General features: G+C 40.4%; 1 protein-coding gene across 1 annotated transcript in view; it reads right to left on the reverse strand.

Moving 5' to 3' along the window:
* The window catches only part of THSD4 (thrombospondin type 1 domain containing 4), a gene marked incomplete at both ends in the record, with an annotated part of 242,988 nt that overhangs the window by 184,362 nt on the left and 44,390 nt on the right, over nt 1-14,236 (reverse strand). The window contains one exon of the mRNA XM_080351008.1: nt 6,445-6,547. Within this exon, the coding sequence (XP_080207134.1) occupies nt 6,445-6,547 (103 nt within the window). The remainder of the gene's footprint in view (nt 1-6,444; nt 6,548-14,236) is intronic.

Raw genomic sequence — 14,236 nt, forward strand, 5'->3', positions numbered from 1 at the left:
TCTATAATAATTTGTTTATACACATCTCATAATCTAACAGAAAATACTAAACAATTGAAAATAAGTATAATATATTCAGAGTTGGCCCAGAATATTTGCTGATTTGCAACTTCACACAACATCCAATAGGCCACATTTATACCTGGCCCCAAAACTTGCTGCCAAATTATTTGCGCATATTTGGTATCTATATACAAATAGTCATATATAAGAAAAGAAAACTTAAAAGCGACTTCCAGGAATCTGACAAGAGAAGTGTTACTTGTCAGAACTTTGATATTAATTTAGCAGACTTACAAACACTCCCAGGGAGAGATGTCCTGAGGTTCACTAGTTCTGGTGGATGATTTCTGTGGACCAACGGTATGGAAAATGTTCTACAAAACATCTTATTGATGAGAATAAATGTTTTCCTCAAAAGTCTATATACCCTTGTCTGCATAAAGCCCAAGCAAATGAACCAAAACCTCCCAAACTCTGAAACATCAGCAAAACTACTCTGTGCCCACAGCTGGTTGTTGAGGATCTGCAGGCAGTGTCTGCACTGACCTGATAACATTTTTGGCCCTCTCTGCCTGCTAGCTGCTGCATCCCAGAAGTGCTCAATGCTATTAACATTTTTAAAAGACCAAGATTTTTATAAGATCAATTAGGTTTTTCTTCCATTTTCTATTGACTTAAATCATATTAATCAGATTTCATTCAGTGACTTCAGTGCCATCAATTAAAGAAGCCTGGAGAAGTTTCTTGGCAACTGAACATCTCAAGTTGGGCCACTACATTTTGATATGTTATGAGAGGATATTTTGTCATTCAAAATGAGTGAAATCTTTGGTTCCAAATCCAGCAAGAAAAAACATGAGTAAATAAATGATAAATGTAGTGGCCCTGCATTAGTCTTCAGTCTCCATCCTAATCCCTGGAGGTGTTTAAAAGACACATAGATGAGGAGCCTAGGGACATGGTTTAGAGGTGGATTTGACAGTGCTCAGTTAACAGTTGGACTTGATGATCTTAAAGGTCTTTTCCAACCAAAATGATTCTGTGATTCTAACTGCAAAAACAAAATCAGTGTAAGTCATAAATGCCTCTTATCTGACACAACGTACTCAAGTTGCAGTATTTCCTAGACACCCATGGAAGTTACACCTTTCATTTTCTTCAGAGCTTGTATTTTTCACAGCTATAGCTGAGAGACATCCATAGCTAGAAGTCAGGTTACTAGAAGGTATTTTAAAACAAGAGTAAACTCAGAAAGGATTTTACAGCATGCACAGATCTACTTCTACAGTGATTTCTCCTTTGAACACAACACAGGCTTCAGGATGGAGAGCTGACGGGAAAGACGTTTTAAAGAAAGAGTATCACGAAGCCCAGCATAAAACCGATGCAGACCAAATCTCCTTCCATCAATTCAGAGTTTGGGTTCTGATACATTTCAAGCAAAGAGAAGCGGGCTGAAATTGCCCAACCGCCCTGCCACAAGGCTGGCTGCTGACACCCTGTGCCTCTTTCACTCCGCTTGATTTTGAATCACACATCAGGGTGCCCATCAGTAGTCAGGTGTGGCAACAACAGGACTGGAGGAGACTGGGGACCCATTTTTCACGCCACAGAAAATGCAGCAGTGACATTAGCACCACTTCATACACACTACTGCTGCTTCCAGCTGCAGCCATTGTTATCCCAGTTGAAGCTCAGCCTCACTCCAGCCCTGCTCCAAAGGGCGATGTGCTGTACGGGCTCCACACAACTCCTGTGTCTCAGCAATCAAACGGAAAAATGAAGAGGAGTCCTAAGAGGAAGACAGACCTGGCAAGTGGAAGGAAACAAATGAACTCTGCGAGGTTTGGCAGAGGTTTGCCTCTCGCTGCTGGAGCTGTCCCGGCGCAGGTGGAAGGTGCTCCGAGCCCGGCCTGTGGGACCCTGCAGGGAGCAGAGGCCTCTGCCTGTGCTGTGCAGCTCCAGCCACCGCCTGCCAGCAACAAACCATCCAAACAGCTTTCAACATCTGAGCATGGCTCTGTTCCTAGAAACTCCTCTGGCTCCATACAGCGCTTTAAGCCAAAGACATCTTGACATTACCAAGTGGAACTAAATCATCTGTACAGCCACAACCACGATGATCCTTTAGCAACGTCCTCATTCCTATTATTAGCTTTGTTAGATAGTGTCCAACGAGCTCTAACACAAGTTACAGCTGCATATGGAAAATAACAAGCACATTTGAAACAGCAAGAATCCCTGCTGTCAGTGTGATGCAGGTAAATAAGAGCACTGCCCTGCAAACAAGCACATTCACCTGGAAGGTCAGTATGGAAACAAAAGCTGGTTTTCAACAAAAAGCAAACAAAAATGTTGTTTGGAGGAAATGCTCGGTCAAGTCTGCATTTTAGAAAACTTCCCATTGAAATTTTGCTCTAAAATAACAAAATGAAAAAATTTTCAAAAAATAAACCGGAATTATTTCCATGAAAATTGTGCATTTCTTTTACTATGAGGGAAGAGACCAAAGCCTCACTATCTTTTAGAGGCAAAACATGTCTGACTTTCAGTGGACTAGGCTCTGATTTGCAAAATCCCCTTTTTTAAGAAAGTGAAATTGTCTCTCAGGAGAAACTGCTCAGACTTTGTAGTCTTTTTCTGCTCGTAAATTGCTATATTTAAAAGGAAGAAAAAAGCCAAGTCCCCAGATAATACATGTTTAGTTATTTCAAGTTTCACACGGAGACGCAATCACAGCTCCTGCCAGACTCCAAAGGCCTCTTGCCCTTGCAGAGCAGGCAGAGGCGCTGCCGCGGCTGCCCTGGCCGGTCCCACGGCACAGAGCAGCGCAGGCGGGACAGCCCAGCACCCTAGCGGGACTCTGCATCCCGCGGAGCAGGGCGCCCCGCACAGCCACCGCTCGCCCTTTGCACAGGGGGATCCCACTGCTGTGACAGCACCCCATGGCTGGGGCTGCAGGAGAAAAGCCACTGTCTGGTACAAAAGCCTGGCTGTCGTTGTCAAACAGAACTCAAAGCAAGAGGGACTGCAGTTGTTGATTTGAAAAGACTCTATTTGACAATGTATTTTGGATGCATAAGACTACCCAGATACCCTCCTGAAGATGAAGTTTCAGACAGATTTTCCTGGAGAGGACTTTATTTCTTCTTTAGCCTTATACAGGATTTCTGACCGAAAAAATCCCCAGTTGTCTCCCCCCTTTTTAAAATGCAGTTGTTCTTCACTAAGAGAGACTCCTGTGGTCAGATTCCCACTGAGTTACCTTTTGCAATGAGCCCATATGTTTTCTCCTTTAAATAGATTATTTTCATACAGCCATCAAAATATCAAACACTTGAGTTTAGGAGTTTTTCACCACAATTAAAAATAAAAGTGTTCTGAAATAATGAGTTCAAATTTAAAGAGTTCAGTTACCAGAATGATTAAAACATTTACTGCTTCTGTCGATTTAAGCTTCCTTACAGGGTTTATGGTCATGTTACTGTGACGTTTTCCCTCTGTCACAACTGGATGCTTTCTCTCAAATCCTGCCCTTAAAGTAATTATGTGCTATTAGTTCTCCAACACAAGCTAGGGTTTTTTCATTAAATACTCTAAGTTTGTAGGCTTTATAATCCCTTTAATATGGCTTTTTTAATAAAGACAAAAGTTTGTGTTGGACCAGTAGCAGATAAAACAGGGGTTAGAAATGCAGCTGCACCAATCTGAACAAGAGAGAAATAAAAATACATGTATTTTTCAAAAATAATAATAACTACACTTAAGTTGCTGTCAATACAGGGTTGCAAATTATGGTTTAGCTACCCTTATCGATCCAATGTAAACATTAGGAGCAAGCTGTGCTATGCAGGGGAGAGAAAAAGAAATTACTGTGGCACGGTTTAGATCCCCTGAGTCATCTTTTCTGGCAGAGGGTAGGGTGAGTCAAAGCTGCTGTGTTTGAAGCAAGGAGATGGAGGTGGAGGTGGGCTGAGCTGGCTCAGCATTGGCTGTGTCTTCTCAACAGCACCTTGAAAAGGGATGTATCAAAGCTAATACATTGTAAGTCTTTGGGGCCGCACTGTAGGAGAAGTCACGCTGTCTGCAGAACATGCCTTCAGCCATAAGGTACCAAATTATTTCTTCTGCCTAAATGCATGGTGCAAAGTGCCAAACCTGTACAGCTCTGAAACTTCTTTTTGGGCAACTTTACAATGTCTAACATGACTTTAATTAAAAGCATAGTATATAACTCATAATTTAAAATAAAGAGGCATAGTTCTGCAAGTCTTCACTATACCCACAACAGACCAAACCAGGACTGAGGCATGACTACATTAGAAATAAACATTATTAGATCAGTTTGAAGTCAGATATGGGCCTACGTGAATCTGCACTGACTTGTGTTGAGCTGTAAGCAATAGGTAACAACTGTGGATCAAAGCTGTTCAACTAAAGGACCTACATAGAGCATGCCAGCACACCAAGTACCCATGGAAATGTCCATTTCTGGGTACAGGAAAAAGGAACTTCACATGCTTGCAGCACTCCTTCAGTTCCCTGAAAAATAAATAAACAATGACTTCTAATACTTCCTACAGCACATCTTTGGAAGGGTCTTCATTGTTACGAAACAGGCATTTTGCCTTTGTGCAATGAGGCAAGGCACAGAACCCTGAAAGCTGGCTCGGAGCGAGCTATTCGCACAATGCAGTCCAGCAAGGCGCTCCCTGGGTCCCCAAGAGCAATGCAGTGACAGCGACACGCGCTGTGTTCCAGCGAGCGGGCCCAGCTGCAGCCCCACAGATGTGCTGGTCGCTGCTTTCACTTCTGTACTTAATGTCAGGCTCTATGCTACAGGATAGATATGACCTCAGTTTATTAACAGCAAAAAATCTCCAGTGGTTATCACTCTTTTTTCCTTCTAAACCTATTAGGATGAAAGGAGGGGGAATAAAAACATGAGAAGCAGGAGGAATCCCTCCATCATGAAAGAAACCAGCCCATTCCTTTTCTAGTCCCTTATTTTGCCTTCCTTTTGGAGCTGGGAAAGCAACCTACCATGACTGTAGGAAACTAAAACACATGCAGAGCACCACCTGCCCCAGAGCAAATCACTGAGACTGAAGATGTGCGTAATCAGGTAAATCTTGCCACTACATCAATTTTAGGACATACAGGGGCAGAGCATTGCCATAAAGACAAATCATAGCACACTGAAGTCTTTATTTCTGATTAAGTCCTCTGGCAAGAGACATTCCTGCAAACACTGGCTGTAAGCCATGACATAATGTATTACTTCTATTTAATTGTGTGACTTTGTATTATATGTAGCTACTTACACAGATGGCAATAAAAGCCATATTCAAGAGACGCTTTAAAAATATATTTAAATTATCTTACTTCTACTTTGTTCTTCTCAAATCTAGAAAGTATAAGCAGATGGGCCCATATCCTGCATTTTAAAATTCTAAGGTGAGACTGTGTCTCCATTTGGAGAGGAGATGGCGCAGAACAGGTGGCACAGAACGCAGGCAGCCTGGGGGTGAAGGAGTCTGTGGGTAAAAGAGTCATCACTGCACCCTCTGCTAGTGATTCACACCCAGTGGTAGAACAGCCTCAGAACAACAAAGATAGAGAAATAAGTCCACATACTCTGGACCAGCTATATGTAAATCCTCTTTGGTCTTTGAAGTTTTGTGGAAAACAACTTTTTAAAAAGTTAATTTAAAAAATAAGACATGAACTAAACTCCTCTGAATCCAGAGGCATATTTGAATAATTATTTACCTCATAAATTTCAACTGAGGTGCAACTCTGTTGCTTTTGTTTACAGAAAGACAAACAAAACAAATAATATATAACCCGCAACTGACTGAAATGTTATCCTGCAAGGGTGAGGACTCCAGAGGTTGTCAGACCACTACCAGAGCTGCTGCTGCTCTGGGTTCCAGACAATCAGTCCAACATGCAGCTGGGGAAGTTCACAGCATGGGTATCCCTCCCATAGTCCCCATCCAAACAAACATAACCATCAGAAAATACAAATTAGACAGCTAGAGAGTCCTGAAACGAATGCATAAGGACCCTGAGTCACATGCTAAACTGGCATAAAAAAGAGAGAAATAATTTACCGAAATAGGGCCATATTGACCCTTTGTCATCAAATGTAAATACATAAAAAAGAAGATAGTTAACAGTATAGTAGCTGAAATACTGTTGCAAAACTATACAGAGCCAACAATATATAACAGTCAAAGTAGGACTTACATGCTTTCATTCTTGTAAAATATAAGAAATGTTGATGTGAGTTTATCTAATTGTCTGGCCACTAATAAATGCAGCAGACAGAGCAAAATGAGCAAGACTCAAACAGTCAACGCCCAATGGCTTCCACTGAGTAAAAATCACATTTGCCTTTCCAAAACACAATAACAACGCGAAACCAAGTTGTCTTACCTTCTGCAAAAGGTTCCCATTCATAAAATCGACCCATAAATGGCTTGTTATTGTACGATGCACATTGCACCTCTCTGATATTTCTGCTGCTTTCAGGACACATCTGTTAAAACAAAAAACCCAGAGACTTTATAATCAACAGTAATGTTATTATTGCTTTCTTAATTCACTTTAGAAGGTTAATTCGGGCATTGCCAAACTCTAATCCACATGATTAACATTAACATCAGGAGACATCTTTTCTTTAAAACAGGTAACAGTGTGCTTTTAAGCAACAGTATCAAATGTGCCTGTAAAACAAAAAGAATTTGCAGAGGTGATAGAGCAACAGTTCTGCAAAAAAAGCATTGTTTTTATTGAGCTGTCATTTTCCTCAGCAAAAAGATGACACTTCAAGATAAATTCAATAAACTACATCTGAATCATTTCCTTTCCCCAATAGCTTCACATTTTTCATTATTAATTTTCTGGGCTCAGATTCAACACAGTTGAAACACGAAACATACATGCTTCCACAAGTTATTAAAAGCTGGCCACACCAGCTTCTAATTCTCATCCTGTGCTTCACTTACCACTTTTTTATTTCTACATGCTGCTGTTACAGTCGTTGCATTTCTTTGTATTTTAACTTGTGCCTTCAAATGCTAGCATCAGAGTTCTTGAAGCTAAATAGTGGGGAGCGCCTCTTCTATACAGGTACGTGCATACACACACACATATCAAGGCAGGGCAAGTTTTACAGACAGAAGGAACATCTTTTATTAGGTCACCTGCAGTGCAAGCCTTTGGCAGACAAGTCTTGTTTAGATGTGAAGCAGATTTCAAAAGTAAATACAAGTTAAATACTTAAAACACTTAATCGCTTTGCTTTGCCTGTATCCTCACACTACAGCAGCTACGGCAACAGACTCCTCCATGTGTGGGCACACACAAAGGGGATAAAGATTTCTAGAAAACGTGTGGGGCTAATTCTATGCTTGAAGAAAACAGACAAGCTTTGGTCACAGATGCATTTTTTTCAGGTAGCCTTTAGATGACCAAAATGGCTGTAAAGAACATTATTCAAGAACAGTAGAAACCGCACGCAGAACTAGACAGGATTTTTTTTCTATAGGAGACAGATTTCAAGGGAAAACTAGAGACTAGGCTAAATAGCTGTGCCTTTGGAGGGAGCAGCAAGGGAATCAGTAAGAAGAGCTGTTGTTGCAACTGCAAGTCAGTTCTATATTTGTATAGGGGAAAGGCTGGTCATCTTTGCACGGCCAGTACCAGAGGAGCTCTTGCTTTGTACCCACCATTTACATACAAAGATGTTGTAACTGGATAAGTGAGACGTTGAAGTCAAGAGTTTTCAAGAGGGCCATAAACTACCACAGGCATGCCTGGGGGAAGGTTCATGGACTACTTTATCTTCTATTAGAATCACAGTAACAAATCTTCTAGAACAAACAATGTTCCTGGCCAAATGGCCATCTGTGCTTTGTTCGCCCACCCTTCTGAGAGCTCCAAGTACACGCAAATATTGTTTTCCTCAAAAAAACCTTGTAACAAAAATATAAAAAAATAGAAACAAAAGCTTCCCTGAAAATAGGACCATGAGCCACCAAACTACATCGGAAGGGTGGGACCAAAAGTCTTTCTAGTGCCAAATGAAGAAAGCAAAGCTATATTCCCACGGTTGGATAGACATGCTCACGGCTGTGACCCAGCACTGCGGCGAGGGGAACTCGGCCACAACCACTAGCTTACATTTTCAGGGAAACCAATTATAGCACACATCGTAAAGGTGAAGGGACAGAACCTGAGCTGGCATAAATTACAGCCACTACATTAAATTAGAGCAGAACGCCATCATTTTGGACCAGCAAAGAACCCAGCCTGAAGGGTTTCTTTTAGGGACACTTTTCCCTTTTTTTTGGCAGTCTATTTTCTGACACTCTATTGTGAAGTTTTGTTGTTTCTTCTTTTCCTTCTCTGAGCCTTGAGCTCATGCTCTTGTGTACCAGTATTTCTGGCTCATAAACCATTTCCTGTACAGCCCATCATACCAACTGCAGACAATGTATGAATAAAGGGATCAAAATATTCATTGTTGTTGCCAAAAAACAGTGACACTCACCTCTTGTAAGATAATTCTTATATAGCTACAGTTTCTGTTTTTAAATGTACTGAAAGTTGCCCACAGGACTGAGGCCCCATTGCTTTAAAGAAGGACAAAGGCCTGACAAATACACTGAGCACTGGGTGGATCAAGAAGAACTCAGGAGCGCCCCTGCTGCTTTAAAAGCCTCAGCTCAGTAACATCCCTGATACTTTGAAAGTCTCAGCTCAGTTGTCCTTCCTTCATTTCTTTCATCAAAGTTTCATTGTAAACTAAAATTTTGAGTAAATCTTGCTATAAAAACAGGATGACCTATTTGGATATTTGTAACAAAACAAACAAACAAACAATTCTCCTTTTTAAACCAGGTCTGTGGAGCCAAGAACAGCAAAAAAAAATCTATGTTGCACCTACAAAGATAAGTCTCAGATCCCACCATGTAGAGGCATCAATTATCTAGAAAACTATATGCTGGGAGAGGTTTTTTATTTATTATTATTATGATTATTCTTTCAGTTGTGCACTATAACATGAGAAACAGCATCTAGAATCCATAATTTTGTATGTTTTTAGATGACTGGAAAAAACAATGCTGTAAATGAAGCATGGGGGACTTTATACAGCTAAGTACCTTCAAAGTGCAGGACATTTTCACACAAGCTAAGATGCTTTCAGAGCTTCCACTGCTGCATTTTGATGTGGCTGTTCCAATGATTATCATCACATCCCAGCCAACTTTCCCTCCCGTACTTTCCGAACGTGAAGTTAGGGCAGCAGCCCAGCACTGCGCTGATGAGGCAGGCAACGCTTCAGACAAAACTGTTCAGAAGTGTCCCCGTGTGTTTTGGGACCTCAGGCCAAATTTCTTGAAATGCACTGTGTCTGCAGCTGATAGAAACTTTGCACTTCTGAAACAGTAGCTTTATTTATGCCTTAATTTCATCTGAGATATGCAGGTATGAAAGTATCCTGAAGGACAGCAACACACAGTACTTCTCTTTGTCATGTACCGTTACAGCTTGCTTGAAATGAGCTGCTAGTACAGCCAAGACTATAACACAAAGAAACCACCCGACTTGCTTTTTAGCTTTTGGGAAACTTTCAAAAAGCGAAGGTTTTTAAGAAATATTTGACACTTTGGCTAATTAACCAAGTGCTGGCAAAAGCCCAGTAAATGACCGGCCAGCAGCAGATGTGCACTCACACGGGATGCACGCCTGCCCTTAGCAAAGCTGTTTCAAAGCTGCACTGAGATAATGCCTTTCTGGACATGCAGAAATGGGTCGTTTTGATCCCCAAACCACCCCAAAAGGCAATTAAAACATTGACTAAGATTTTTGGCACTTTTTCATTCTTATGACCTACAGTAACTGGCAAACTCTTTTTCCAAGGCCCCATAGTCCTTCTAGATTCTCCAGGCTCAGGCATAATTAATGATTAATATTTTCTATGCATGCAATACCATATATTAAATTAAGTCAAGGTAATATAGTTGTACTCTAGTTTTCATTTCTGCAGTGGTTCTATCTAATCATATCAATCCCTTGACCTTGTTTCTGAAACAGTAATCTAAAGATTCTTCTTTCACACTTTCATTTCCAGAACGTACTCTTAAAAGTGGTACGTCCTTGCTAAGTTGTTTCTCTTTGCATTGCCACAGAACATGCATGCACACATCGCTGTTACGTAGAGTCAAGGCAACCCACTTTCGTCTAGCTGAACACACACTGGAACGCAGCAACACATCCATTTCAACTACTGGAGACTCCCCTAATAGTTCTGATTTTTTTAAATTATAACAGAACATGAAGACGATTGTCTGCCAACTAAAAAAAGAAGGTATATTAAATGTGTCTAGATATCTGTGGCACAAAATATCAGGCAGATTGTTTATAAAAATGGAATTGATGCTTTTGAAAGACAAAAATAAGCAAGAAACTTTAAAATGCAAAATTTTAAAAATGATGTGAAGAACAGCAGTAACAGTGGTGCTAGCCAGCTCTAGTTACAGTCCATGACCACAGACAGGACACTATAAACGTCTGGCTTGACATGGAATGAAAATTAACATCTGTGAATGCAGCAGTATCTGGGCAAGTTTACGAGGAATGAGCACCTGTATTGCTGAAATCTCAGCACTGCCTCAAGCAATGAATTTACACCTCCGTGTCTGCTGCAATGGCAATTCAGCTCAGTTATGACAATCATCACCAACTACTTTCTTTACTACCCAGACAGAGATGCTGAAGTGATGCAGAGTCCAAGGGAGCGAATCACACAGCGCCGCAGCCTTTCTCTTCTCCCACACTGCTTTCAAGGGGCTGTCTGTCACAGATGGGAAAAAACAAAATCATCATATTTCTCCCCAGATCCCATCCAGCTGGCAATGAGCTTGTGTTTGGAGTGAGGCAGACGGTCGCTGCAGAGCTGCACGCTGGTGCCTGCCCACCCAAGGCACGTCCTGGCTCCCGCGGCCATGGGGAAGGGAATGGCCGCCATCTCTGTCTGGAAATTAAGAACCCTTTTTTCCACTAACGATTTCAGCTTTGCACCAAGGAAGTCCTCTGAATTTAACTAGAAAAGTCCTCAAAGTGTTAGCCAAACCTCATCTTTATTAACTTTGCAATGTATCAGACAAATAAGACATAATGCACAATGTGGCAAGTGCATCTATTACTGCTTTATCTTTTTTTTTCCCTCTATTGTACTTTACGGCTGAAAACACAGTATGTCTAATAATGGGGAAGAAAGATCAACCAAACAGATGGAAAAAGAAGTACTTCTGCTTAACTTTACAGGTTTGTGGCTTTTTAAAAAAATCTTACTGACAGATCCATCTGATTAGATTGAAATAACTTCTTTTATTTAAGATTTTCAACAACTTGTAAAGGATTCAATCCAGCTTTGGTTTTAAATAGAATGTTAGCCACTCATCCATCCCACACAAAGCATGTCCACTGATCTAATGTGCATGACTGGAAACATTTGGCACTATAAGCAAAGGAGGGGCTCACCAAAGAGCTACAGTAGGAAAATTAACAGTACCACTCCTCAGTAAGTACCAAAAACGTGTCAAGGCAATCAGCTATTTCTTTTTATTGCTAAAATTTTACAAATGTTATTCTGAAAAACCTCAACCAAGTAAACAAAAAAAAATAATCTGAAAAACAATTATTGGTTTCTACAAGATCTAAGTTCAACAATTAGAAAATGGAAGAGAAATGCTGAAAACAGAGCATGCTGGACCAAGGTATCACCTGGTGTAAAGGGATAGGCAAGTATGCTGTCTGTGGGAGTCAGAGCTGCATTCACACCTGCCAATGATCCAGCCTGTTGACTGCTGCTCGTCTTTTTTTGAGCCAGCAAAAGACCAGATGATTATCAACTCATTCCAAAGCCATTTTTTTTCCCAAATGTAGTTACTATATTACTGTCCCAAATTTCTTTTAAGTGCCCAGTTCCCTGAGGGAAGTACTTCAGCACTGAGACTGGAGTGTGCATAGGATATTCTTTACGTGATCCCAATCAAGCATCAGGAGCTTGGCATTTGCAACAGAAATCATAACTACTCTGTACAAGGGCTGTTCTCAGTCTCAGCAGGGGTATCATTTTTCTATATAAATACACTGCATAAAAAATTCCACCAAATACAAGAATCCCTCCATTCAAATATCTATTTATAGAAACACTACATAATGCTCAAGGTGCTTAAACTGCACACTACTGCCTCATTTAATGGGAAATCAATGAAAAGTTATTTCCATCTGACACGACCTGGCTCCAAGTCTGAAGAATGCCTTAACATGGAAGCTTTCAGCCTTGCTCCAGATTCAGTGTCTCATCTGTCTACATAGCTCAAATACATCTGAAAAATAGAGCATGTTTTAATAGTCCTCCTCCGAAAACGTCAGGTTTATGTAGTAAGGATAGTTGCTTCCATATAGTAGTAGTAGCATTCTTTATACTAGAAAAATCAGCCACTCCAAAACGCTTTGAAAGGCATCAATACCAGGTTTGAAAGACCCTGAGACAAACTCATACTTGATGCAGCTCTAGTAAAATCAACAGATGTAAAGCAAAGATCATATATCAAGTCCTTGCATTTTGAGGGAAATTGTATCAATGTGATAAAACATCTACTCCAGGGTTTCCAGCAGTATTGTACTTCACTTTTAAAAAGCACTGCTCTTGGAGCCGCCTGTTCTTTCTGGAGTGCAGTCTTTATGTCACGTAGGTTTCACTACTTTACACTTTTATTATACCAGCTTCCTCAGTGGGAATAATCCTCTATCAGTTTTAATTTCAATGGAAATTCAATTGCATGCATTCCATTTAAATGACTGGCCTTTGCGTGGGAGGAGGGACTACCTGAATGGCCCCAGCAGAAAGACTGAAAGTTTAGGGAAGCTTCTCATTTGTATTACCATAATAGTCCACTTTTAAATTAAAAACTCTTATTACAGCAATAACCACAATATTCTTAGGGAAGAATCTCTATTCTAAGTGACAACCAGGCAACATAAACGTTTATGCAGTGTTATATGAGGCACAAATGTACAAAAGTCACTACATCCAGGGTAAATTCTGGTAAGTGCATTGAGACAATGCATTTTGTTGTGTTTTTTTTTTAAGAAAAAAAAAAAAAAGACCTACATTGAGGAACAATTTGCTTTCAAAAAAAAGATAATAGCTGTAGAGCAGCATAAATGTAGCTTTAAAATTACTGGGAGTTTGCAGGAGCCAAGCGAAACAGAAATTGAAACATTATTCATATTTAGAGTTCTTGATTCCATCAGAAAGGAGTTTCTGATACAATACACTCTTACACTGTTTCTGCAATATATTCTCGGTCATACTACCAAAAAGGCACCTTAAACTAACTAGCAGATACATTTACCATATTTTATGCTGCTTCGGTGCAGCAGCAGCTGTACGGACAGCATTGTCCATTTACTTATGAGTTCATCAAACTTTAACTGTTCAGACTAAAACTTTCCAGTCCTGGTGTCTGCCTTAGTCTCATTTCTTTGACTGAAGTGTTTGATTCAATAAGAGTCTGAAGGAAAAGAAGAGGGAAGAAGTGTTGTTATTTTTCCCATGCTTCAAATATTCTGATTTTTTTTTTCAAACTATAAGCGCCTGTTTTATTTGAAAGAGTGAAATTAAGTCAGCCATGAAAGCAAGGGGTTTTTGTCAAGAATGCATCCTCTCCCTTTTAGATGGAAATATACCCAAATATAGTCAGGTCAAAAGATACTGAAAAAAAAATGTCATATTCATACTTCATACATGCTCATCAAAACTTTTTAAAGTTTTGCAGCAGAACTACTTGAACAATCCGTCTGCAGGAAGTGTGTTCCACATCTGAGGCTACAAGGGGCTGAGAAGTCTTCCAGCAATTATTGGTATGTGCTCCTCAGGTGGGTGTTAGGAGCAGGCCCTGGAAATGAACACAAGCATCTCTCTCTTCTGCTCTTAGCAACCCCCTGAGCCTGCTGCAGGAAGCACTGATAAGCAAGGAAGCAGCCTAATGGAAATGCCTGTACCTAAAATGCATGGAATACTTTGGGAAAAACTTGGATACATCTTGGAACTGGGATTTAAGAGATAAGACTGCATGAGCAAGTCAGCTGAAAAAGATACTGAGAAGAAGAAAGTGAAACGGGATGAAACTGGAGAGAATGTGGGGAA

This window comes from Nesoenas mayeri (assembly GCF_963082525.1).
Source record: "Nesoenas mayeri genome assembly, chromosome: 11".
NCBI classification, from domain to species: Eukaryota; Metazoa; Chordata; class Aves; order Columbiformes; family Columbidae; genus Nesoenas; species Nesoenas mayeri.